Source organism: Anas platyrhynchos, chromosome 2 (genome assembly GCF_047663525.1).
Source record: "Anas platyrhynchos isolate ZD024472 breed Pekin duck chromosome 2, IASCAAS_PekinDuck_T2T, whole genome shotgun sequence".
In the NCBI taxonomy this organism is placed as follows: domain Eukaryota; kingdom Metazoa; phylum Chordata; class Aves; order Anseriformes; family Anatidae; genus Anas; species Anas platyrhynchos.
In genome coordinates, this window is record NC_092588.1 from 41,060,856 (window position 1) to 41,072,203 (window position 11,348).

General features: G+C 42.8%; 1 protein-coding gene across 1 annotated transcript; it reads right to left on the reverse strand.

Moving 5' to 3' along the window:
- Positions 1 to 437: 437 nt before the first annotated feature.
- MRPL15 (mitochondrial ribosomal protein L15) lies at positions 438 to 9,066 on the reverse strand. The gene is made up of 5 exons (XM_027452226.3): positions 8,890 to 9,066; positions 5,531 to 5,688; positions 2,941 to 3,106; positions 2,309 to 2,432; positions 438 to 1,016 (listed from the first exon to the last, which is right to left on the reverse strand). Exons 1-5 carry the CDS (start codon positions 8,986 to 8,988, stop codon positions 679 to 681), a joined length of 885 nt encoding a protein of 294 aa, XP_027308027.2. The 5' UTR covers positions 8,989 to 9,066; the 3' UTR covers positions 438 to 678.
- Positions 9,067 to 11,348: the final 2,282 nt, after the last annotated feature.

Below are 11,348 nucleotides of genomic sequence, written 5' to 3' on the forward strand. Positions count from 1 at the left end.
AACTGCACACCATGACTTCCTCAATTCCACATGAAGGGATGAGTAAAAGACAATAAGTAAATAAAGATCTCTCAACCACTTCTGCATTTTGCCACTGCCATCAATAGCAAAACATTGCTGTCTGTGGACTTGAAGAGGTTAATAAATTCTTCCGTACTTTGATATTTTCAATTGTTCCTAATTTTCCCCAACCAAAAAATAATGGTTTACTTCTCAGAGGTATTCAAGATGCTATTTCAATTAATATTGTAGAAAATTTTATGCACCACTTTTAAAACTTAATACTGTTTTTTACAACCCTGTTTTGGATTTTATTTTGAAGGGAGAAGAATACAAACTAATTATGAAGTCCAGCTACTCTTTGGAATCATCCCCTGAAACAGATGAAGCACTGGAATATTTTTTTCTGAAAAAGTAAATGGCAAATCATAGCAAGAGAAAGTGTCCAAACACACTTTATTTATGTCAGACTCTACACAGTTGCCAAACATTAAGATTTTTTTATGGACAGTATTGTGACAATAAAAAAATTGAGAGCCACACCAGTAGATTACATAAACAATAATTTTTGTTTTGTCTGGTGTAACAGGAGTCTTAAAAAAAACAAACACCACTTTGTATCCATTATTTCATACCCAGATGTTTCCTGTACACCTGCAGTTGTCTCTAGTCCTGAATTCATGAGCTATAGTATTTTAGCAGCCTCTCATCGGTTGGTTTCAGAATTTTCTTGTCTGCCATGTTTACGATCCATCCTGGAGCAAGACCAAAAAATATCTGCCTGGGATCCTTGCGCGTGCTTAACATTTTGAAGAGCTCATCCTTAGTTATGTCTGGTAGGGAATAACCATATTTCTTGGCAAGTTCAATCCGGGCTTCTTCAACCTTGGACGGATCTGCCAGATACCCCCGATTATTGGCATCCGTGTAGTAACGAACTAGATCTTCAGGTGGAAGCATCCGCTTTGGGATAGGCTGGCCACGCAGAAAAAACACTACTGGCTTAATTAAGATTTCTGTGTGCAGAGAAGAGACAAAATTAGATATGACGCTTTACAATCAATATTTAGAGACATTACACTTTTTGAGTATTTTGTGCTAAATAACAAACTCATTTATACATTTAGAATGCCTACTTTTGAAACAAAAGATACAATAACTAAGCCAGAAGATGGCATTTTATTCCAAAGACAGACTTCCAGGTTAGAAGTGGCTATTTACACAGTCAACAATTTACAAAAATTTGTTTACAAAGTCAACAAAACACGGAAACAATTTCATGTTTCTGTAAGTATTTTAAATAAATAATCAACAGTATGTACACCTATTTAGGCTGGATATAGGAAATAAATTCTTCACTCAGAAGGCAGTGAGGCACTGGCACAGGTTGTCCAGAGATGCCCCATCCCTGGAGGTGTTCAAGGTCAGGCTGGATGGGGCTTTGGGCAGCCTGGTGTGGTGGGAGGTGTCCCTGCCCATGGCAGGGGGTTGGAACCAGATGCCTTTAAGGTCCCTTCCAACCCAAACTATTCTGTGATTCTTTTTAGACTTTTGTGAGAGTATCCTCTCCTCAAATTTTGCTACAGTTAGCAAGTTACTTTGAGACCCTTTTAAATTCAATATTTAGATCATTTTCTGGATCAGAAAACAAACAAACTTGTATCAATCCAGGGTAACATTTTGCACACTGGAAAATATCTGTTCCTCTTGTGCTCAGCTTCATTCACACATGAGATCTCCATTATGGCCAATAAAAAGTGCATGAATGAATATTAGGCAGGATGCAGCCTCAAGCAAAGCAAAGCCACATTCTTCAGTGAAAGTGTTCTCAAAACAATAGCCATTTTGACTGGAACGATTCTGACCTTCTCTAGCTTAGTTACTTCCTCACTTTAAGTGGAAAAGTATTTTAAATAAAAAAAATATCAACAACCAATTGTTATTTAAGTCCATTTTTTCCCCTTGAATTTTCCTAGGGTTATTAAATGTGTGGAAAAGTTGAAATACAAAAATTCAAAGAAACAATCCTTTATTAGTTCCTCTACCTACAGAGCTACTTAGATTTCTTTAACTGGCTGATTGGTAAATAACTATAAACACTAGGAGGGCTAAACAGGTGAATAGTTTAAAAAACAGTTAAACAAAGACATAGTGTTATATATCTATCTATCTATATATATATATAACATTTATATATGTTGCTGGATGTCTCAGAAGATAGAAATGGGAGGATCATCCAGTAAGAACTGTTTGGAGAGATTTGGATGATTTCATTTTCTCACAGACAGAAGAAACTAGAAATCCTTACCCAAGCTCCTTGGATCGTAGAACGATGTTGTAATAACACCTCCATTTTTTTCTATGGTTGCAATTGCTAATTCAGATGCCCTTTGTACTTCAATATTTACTTTTGCTGAAAAAATATCAGCACCCTGTAAGTTTCAAAAAACATTAGAGTAATATTAAAATGACTATTTTAAGGCACACATTCATTCCTCTCTGCAAAGTTACAAGAAACATTAAGTCCTGTGAAATATTATGATTTGTCTGTTTGCTGCACCAACAGTAACCGTATTGTTCTCACTCAGTCACTTGGGTTCAAGTAAAAAAGCTTGCCTGTCCAAAATTTTCAGACACTTCTTTTAGTACATTCTAGTCTTCTGTTCTAAGATACTTTTTAGACCTCTCATTACATGTCCCTTAACTATTATTTTTGTACAGTCTCTCTGGTCTTGAAACACCATCCTATTATTTTGCTAACACACAGTGCCCTCTAGTGGATTTAATATCGTAAAAAATTCACAGAAAACTAATTTAGAAAAACAAAGATGCTTCCAAAAACAGAGGAAGGAGAAAGACATTTGGTTAGCATGGTGTGGAAAAATTGAGAACTCAAGGCTTTACACTGCCTAAAACAATAGATCTGTTTTGTATGCATACCTCCTCCACGAGCTGGACGCCATAATCTCGTTTGAGAGGTTGGACTGTTACACCTCTGGCATTAGTAAGCTGTGTCAAGTCAATTGGTTGTGTGGGGTCAACTCTACCCAGATCAATCAGGTACTGCAGCTTCTGAAGACTGAGTGGTTGATACTGACGTCTGAAGCTGGGGAGAGAAAAAAAAGGAACAAAGATATTTATGAAACTCTAATAGAACTGGTCAGTGATATACAGCACATAATCCATTTTCTACCCAGTCCTAAAACAACTGAGAAAATGCTTGAAACAGTCATCCATAAGCCCAAATCATATTTGCATTATACTGAACTTACAAGCCCCAGTTAGAGCTCAAGACTACACTACATGTTCAGTTCCCACCCCTAATATGACATTAATCCTTTTGTTGAGCTCAATTTACTCCAGAATACCTCTCTACCTGCTGACTTTTTTAAGGAAGCAGCAAGACATGAAGAAGTTGAAGCATCAGCATTTCTTGGTAAGTCAACAAGATTCTAAATAACTATCAGCTTCAAAGTGAATCCATCTTGGTAGCCTCAGTAATGCATTTGAAAAATCTGACCCAAAAAAAAGTCCAACCAACCAAAAGACAACAAATGAATAAAAACAAAAGCAAAAAACACCCACTATGAAAACAAGAAGTACCTCTGCCTTTCCATAGAAATTTAGTCAGAGTAGCAGCCAAGCCCAGTACATGCTCCTGCACAGCTTGCCTCTATCCAACAAGTTTTTTTTAGTTCATTTCCACTGCACCTAACATCTAACAGGTAATAAATGGAATCTTCCTCAACATCCTCCAGAGAGAGAAATATTAAGAATGTCTACATTAATCTATATCCCCAAAGGAGAATGGAATATTTTGTCAGTAGCTATCACCTTCAGCAGAATCTGCTGCTGCATTTTATGAAGTTCTAACTTTATTGCACAAACCAATCCTCTGGGTAGTCCTTCCTGGTTCTACACCTCCTGCATACCAGTTATGCTGCTGCTCAGAACTTTCTCAAATTATCTATTTCACCACCACTACTGGAAATCTGTGTTAGTAGAAAAGATGAAAAGCTTCTCTCTGTTAATGGTCTGCTAAGCAAAACAAAACAGAAAACAACCAAGCAGCAGAATTACCCATCAGACAGTTCCTAACAGAGCAAGAGTTCAAAAAGCAGAGAAACACCACTGCAGACAGGAAAAAAAAGAACAATGTGAAGATAAACAGGTAGAGACACTGTTCAGCATGTTCCTATCCCACTTCAACAGTCTCTCAATTGCACTTACAGTGTTCACCAGAAAAACTTTTATAGTAGTCTCACACTGGAGTTTTGAAAACATTGAAAAATTATGAATATTTTATTTGTTGTTTCCATGTGTGCCAGCTGTGGTTAAAAAGCAGCAAAACATTGTTATTTTTTTTTCATTGCAGAGGCTTGGATTTGTGTTGTTTATGAATAAACTTGGGATTGCTGTTAATATAAAATCAGCATCTGCATTCTGCAGATCATCCTCTGTATCAAAAGTGCTTCTTGCTTACTATTGTAATATATTAAGAGGGAGAAATGGCAGTAATTGGAAATATAGTTTAAAAAACTTCAAAAACTAACAAGACTTGCAAAGAAAACCTTCAATAATGAGGACAGGTCTGTAAGTTACACTTCATGTATAAATCGAAACTATAAAAATGTGCAGGCATTTGCTGAAGTTATATCAGCAAATGAAACATGCAATCAAACTGCAAGTTCAACAACTGACGAGTAAGTACACATCAGTACTTTCATTCTTGAACTGTCTGCTAGATGTGGCACGTTTTTGTTACTAGGACCTGTAGCAGCATTGTATGGATATAGAAGTTTGAGAACATATGTAAAGGCAACAAGATGGTTAGTGACCAAGGCAACATGAAAGCTATCTTAGGAAACAAAAAACAGATTTAAACATAAATAGACAATTAAAAAAAAATAATAATAGTAATAAAAAACACAGAAAGGGAAAACACTAGAGAAAATACATGTTAGGACAATCATTTTAAAAAGCTGGAAGATGGACAATGGCACAAGCAAGCACAATGTGAAAAGGGGACAGAAGTGACAGCCAAGGCAGAATGCCTGAGAACAACGGCAGAAGATGACTTAATGGACTCTTACAACAGATTTGGTATTAAACAGTTTGTTAAGATACTAGGTGGAACTGATGGAGCCCAGACAAAGAGAGCAGCTTCGCATGGCTAAAATGTACAGTAATGAAGAGAAGCAGGTTTGTTTGGCTGGCAGCAGATCAGGGCTTCAAGTGAATAAAGCAAAATGAAATAACAAAGACAGACAAAGGAATGTGCTCAGCTATAGGAGCATGGGCACATGCAACATATGAGGAATTATGCAAATAAAACAACAAAAAATAATTAAAATAAATTTTAAAATCTCACAAGAAATGAGAGATTGCGCTGACAGGCAAGCTAACGATCACAGAGGAATACCTCACCTTCAGTTAGCCCTGCTTTGGCATATTAGAGAGATTCTGGCTTCAGGAGAACACTTAAGACACTCAGAAATTAATCAGCCTGCTTATATGTGAAGAAACTTACCTATGTCCCTCATTAAACCCATACTTTGGTATGGCCAAATAAAATGGAGTTTGGCCACCCTCAAAGCCTAATCGGGGACGATTTCCTCTTTGTCTTTCTCCTTTGTGACCCCTGCCACACTTTCTACCTCCGTATCTTCCGCGGCCACGTCTTTTCTCCTTGAAAACAAACAACAGCACAGTTAGTCAATGACTTTGTAGGTAAGTATTTATAAAACAGAAGATTTCAGAGGTATAACCAACTTAAAATGTTGATTCTTGGAGAAAAGAAAAAAAAAAGAAATAACTCTTTTCTAAAGGGAAAAATACTCAGAAGAGCAGTCCATGTCATTTTTGCACACAGCTCTAGGCAGGTGTTGCACAAAAGAAATACCAGTACTTAATCCTACCTCTTAATATCCTGCACTCTCCACGTTTGATTATTCCTCTGAATTAACCTTTGATATTTCCTGCTATTTCATAAGGAAGTTGCTCAGTGCTCAGAAATTTCTGAGCACTAAAAACAAAAACACATCAAAGGAACAGACTACACATGCTACACATACATATAGCTCTTTTCATGGACTCAGACTTGTTAGCAAGTCTGCAACCACTGGCTACAAATCAGAAGAGAGGATTATATTTCAGAACTTTATTACTGCTTAAATTAAGACCGTGAAACTAAGCAATTAGTTTACTGAGCGCTTTAAATTAGAATTGCAGCTCTAAGTACAGCATTTCAGCAATCCTCTTGCACTCACCTCCTGTTTGTGGTAGGAAAAGCACTTGCATAGCTAAATGGTGAACAGGATCAAAGATAAAGGTAAAAACACTTCCGTTCCCCTCCCAAATTTAGATCAGTTGCACCACTCAGTACAACACAGGTATGCCAGTATCCGTGGCATTACAAGACAGGCGGTAAACAATGGTGGGAACGAGCACCTGGGAGCACCAGATATTAAATGAAGCGGTGCCAGCACACACTGACCTGGCTATCAGAAGCCTCCTGTGTCAGTCAGACGGCTGTAGTTCATGTACTGAGGATCACTTTAATTTCCTCACGCTTTGTTGGGGATAAGCCACAAGCTCCAGATTCCTCACTGCTTTGCTGAACGCAGTAAGGGATCTCTGCTCAGCTCCAACAGGCACGACCATACCTGTGCACCACTCTGAAGCATTCGTTTGGCCTTGCGAAGTTTTCCCATTTAAGCTACCGTTCACTGGACTGCGAACACACGTGGAAGGAGCAGTGCCATATCACTAAGTCTCGTATCTCCACAACAGAATACACACGCTTGCTATTTTCCATTGTGTTCCTCAAATTGAATTGATAAAGAAACACATTTTAAATAGCATTTGTGATTACAAGCTAACCTTGATTGAGTCCCTGCTGGATCAATAATAATTTAAAGAAGTAATTACTGAAAAGACAGACTACAGCCAGTTTCTTCACATTCTGTTCTTTTGTGTCCAACACTCAGCCAAACTGCGGGCACCCCATACCCTGCCATTCTTGCTGTGCAGTAACACTGCAGCACAGCACGTTTGGTGAGATTAAGGTCTGAAAACTGCTCAGTGCATCACGGTACCTGATTATTTGCCTGACATCACCGACACAAAGTTTGATGTTTTATGCTTTCTATTGTGCCTGCAAGTTTTCCAAAGTTACCGATCACCTACTGCACAGCCATGTTAATAAGAAGGCCAATGTGGACGTGCATCAAAAAAAAAATGCATGGATATGCTTGGAACACCTGATCTAAGATGCACAGCTTCCCTGTATTAATGCTGAGCAGCGTAAAGGTCAAGCGAAGCTTTACGCTTGACCAGACTACTCCTGCCACCAAAGGAAGCTGTCTCGTCCCTCACCCACATTCTGCTGCTTTACTTGCAGGATCCCTCGCGCCGCGTGCCTCTGCGTTGCACCAGGGAATTAAAATGGATGAAAATTAACTTTTGCCCTAATTAGTTTTTGTCAGGTTTAGTTCCAGGATCTGGCTCCCTGCACTCGGAGGCAGAGGGAGGGCACAACCTGCCCACAGCGCCGTGTACACAGCGACTTCGTTTAACACAAACACACGGGTGATTTGGGGTCAAAACCAGAGTGCAACTGGTATATTGCCCAGGCTGTCAGTGAAGTCAACCCAAACATCTGGGTTGTTTCGGCAACTTGTTTGTGAAGTAAAATGCTCTTAATCCCACTCACGTGGGCAGAATAATCACAGATTAAAACTGTCAGGTTCTGTGAGAAAGAGAGCTGAGGTCACCTGTCCAAGCTCTAACTGAAGTTTGTGCTAACATGGGGAAAAAATTGCAATTCATTTCCTATTTGAAGTTGCAAGTTACTTACAAAAGACCCAATGAGCATACAAAAAATCTCTACTCTCAAGTTAGGACCCTTTTCTTTTTAAAAAAAAAAAAAAAACGAACATGTTTTCCTAACAGGAAAGGAAGGAAGGGACCTCAAAGATCCCCTAGTTCCAATCCCCATGCCATGGGTGGGGACACCTCCCACCAGACCAGGCTGCCCAAAGCCCCATCCAGCCTGGCCTTGAGCACCTCCAGGGATGGGGCATGCACAACTTCTCTCAGCAATCTGTGCCAGGGGCTCACCACCCTCTGAGTAAAGAGCTTCCTCCTTATATCTAATCTAAATCTCCCCTCTTTTAGTTTAAAACAATTCTTCTTTGTCGTGTCATTATGAGGTTGAACAGAGTTGTTCCCCTTCAAGTACTGAAAGGTCACAGTGAAGCCACTCTGGAGTGTCCTCTTCTCCAGGTTGAAAAATCCCAGCTCTCTCAGCCTTTTGTCATAGGAGAGGTGCTCCAGCCCTCTGAGCATCTTTGTGGCCCTCCTCTGGATCCACTCTAACAGCCCCGCGTCCTTCCTGTGCTGGGGGCCCCAGGCCTGGATGCAGCACTCCAGGTGGCGCCTCACAAGGGCAGAGCAGAGGGGCACAATCACCTCCCTCTCCCTGCTGGCCACTCCTCTGTTGGTGCAGCCCAGGATGCAGTTGCCCTTCTGGGCAGCAGGCACACACTGCTGGCTCGTGTCGAGCTTTTCATCCACCAGAACCCCCAAGTCTTTCTCTGCAGGGCTGCTCTCAGTGAGTTCTTCTTCCAGTCTGTGCTCATGTCTGGGATTGCCCCAAGGCAGGTGCAGCACCTTGTGCTTGGACTTGTTGAAACTCATTAGGCTCACACGGGCTCACTTCTCCAGCCTGTCCAGGCCCCGTGGATGTCATCCCTTCCTTCCGTTGTACCAGCTGCACCACGCAGCCACCCACCGCCCAGCTTCCCACGGGGACAGCTCAGAGGACACGGGACAAGGCACAACGCCGACACCCCCCACACTCCTCCCCGGCCCTCCGCAGGCACTCACCTTCTTTTTGGAGCCGGGGCTGGGCCTCAGGTTGGCCAGGCTGACCTTGGGCAGCGACCGCAGCAGCTCCAGGGCCCTGCTCCCGCCGGGGCCGCTCATCCCGGCCCGAGGGCGGCAGCGCCGCTGCCTGAAGGGGGGGGGGGGGGGGGCTGCTTTACGGCAGCAGCCGCAAAGCGCGCCGCGCAGCACTGTCGCGCTTCCCTCCCCCCCCCCCCCCTCCAAGGCGGGAGCGCGCGCGGGGCAGCGCGGCCCCGACATGGCGGCCGGGGGGGGTAGGAGGGGTTGTTATACAGTGTGAGGGGGTCAGCAGGGTGAAATCTGAAGTTCCTTGTGCAAAACAGCTGTACAGAGTGCTATGGGGAACCATCTCAGTGCATTTCAGCCACTAGGGCAGCGAAAATACTTTTTTTTTTTTTTTTTTTTTTTAACTATAATACCTTGTGTTTTGCCTCATAAAGCTTGCACTGCCTCAGGCTACCTAGAAAACATTCATATGCAGACCCCTGTAAAGAGATACCCAACTCACGAGGCTGTAAAGATTCACAACCCAGATGTTGTCACCGATTCCTTTGGGATTTTAGGAGCTAAGTCCCCCCACCGGCTGCCCTTAGGGTTCCCCGTTGGCCATCCTGCTTTCTGCATCTCCTGTATGGCCGGTCTGCACAGAGCTTGTGTGCCTGTAGCAGCCCTGACCACGCTGTGAGATCGCTCCGACTGAAATCTTGCTCCAGTTATGAGCTGACTGCTGACCTTCGAAGCAGGAGGTGCACCAGCAGGCCGCCTCGTGACATTTCCATATACTAAATATGTGACAGTGTAGTCAATGCTGGGGTGGAAAGGGAAGACTATTTTTTCACCTCTTCTACAGAAAGCATCAGGTTTATCCTGCTTGATAAGCAGCTGACACAGCGTGAAGCTCCTAATCTTTTAGGAATCTTTTATTCATGAACTACATTTTTGTAACACATTTGAACTGGGTACATCACAGAACCATAGAATCATAGAACAGCTCAGGTCAGAAGGGACCTTAAAGGCCACCTAGTTCCACCCCTCTGCCACGAGCAGGGATGCCACCCACTAGATCAGGTCAACATCTCCAGGGATGGGGCATCCACAGTTTCTCTGCACAACCTGTGCCAGTGCCTCACCACCCTCCGAGTGAAAAATTTCCTCCTAACCTCTAATCTAAATCTCCCCTCTTTTAATTTAAAACCTTTCCCCCTTGTCCTATCACTATCTGCCTGTATAAAAAGTCATTCTCCATCTTTTTTATAAGCTCCCTTTAAGTATTGAAAAGCTGCAATGAGGTCAACCTGGAGCCTTCTCTTCTCCAGGCTGAACACCCCGAGCTCTCTCAGCCTTTCGTCACAGGAGAGGTGCTCCAGCCCTCTGATCATCTTTCTGGCCCTCCTCTGGACCTGCTCTAACAGCCCCATATCCTTCTTGTGCTGGGGGCCCCAGGCCTGGATGCAGCACTCCAGTTGGGGCCTCACAAGGGCAGAGCAGAGGGGCACAATCAGCTCCCTTGATCTGCTGCCACTCCTCTGTCAATGCAGCCCAGGATGCAGTTGCCCTTCTGCACAGTGAGCTCACAGTGCTGGCTCATGTTGAGCTTTTCATCCACCAGAACCCCCAAGTCCTTCTCTGCTGGGCTGCTCTCAGTGAGTTATTCTCCCAGTCTGTGCTCGTCTTGACCCAGGTGCAGCTCCTTGCACTTTCACAGAACCATAGAATCATATCCTGAGTTGGAAGGGACCCACAAGGATCATCGAGTCCAACTCCTGGCACCACACAGGTCAACCCAAAAATTCAGACCATGTGACTAAGCGCACAGTCCAAACCCTTCTTAAACTCTGATGGGCTTGGTGCAGTGAGCACTTCCCTGGGGAGCCTGTTCCAGTGTGCAACCACCCTCTCGGTGAAGAACCTCTTCCTGATGTCTAGCCTCAGCCTCCCCTGCCTCAGCTTGACACCATTCCTGCGGGTCCTATCACTGGTGACTTTCTGACTTCTCATTACACATGGTCCCACTTTTCTAGCTTGTCCAGGTCCCTTTGGATGTCTTCCCTTCCTTCTGTTGTATTGGCTGCACCACTCAGCTTGGTGTCATCCGCAAACTTGCTGAGGGTGCACTTGGTCCCACTGTCTATGTCACTGATAAAGATATTAAACAGCACTGGTCACAAGGCATGAGGCAAGAACACACACTAAAGTGCAGAGATAAAACACTAAAAACCCTCCTGTTAAAATAATCCAATTTTGGCAATAATGGGACCTCTTGGCACCAGTACTATATGTCAAAGCAATATAACAGTCATGGCAAAAGAGGTCATGTATTTAAAGTTACTTAGTTGGTGCAAAGTCTTCTTGCATATATTTTATGCAGCCACGCTGACAAAAATATTAACACTGTTGAGCAAAATTTGCTCTCTGCAGAAAACCACCCCTGCCTGGTATGG

What these genes read in the sequence shown, in the direction of transcription:
- MRPL15 (XM_027452226.3), bottom strand. Translation starts at nt 8,988, where the DNA reads ATGAGCGGCCCCGGCGGGAGCAGGGCCCTGGAGCTGCTGCGGTCGCTG. An exon ending in GGGTTTAATGAGGGACATAG is followed by an intron (nt 3,107 to 5,530) that starts GTAAGTTTCTTC and finishes TTCTCTCCCCAG; the next exon opens with CTTCAGACGTCAGTATCAAC. An exon ending in GCGTCCAGCTCGTGGAGGAG is followed by an intron (nt 2,433 to 2,940) that starts GTATGCATACAA and finishes TGAAACTTACAG; the next exon opens with GGTGCTGATATTTTTTCAGC.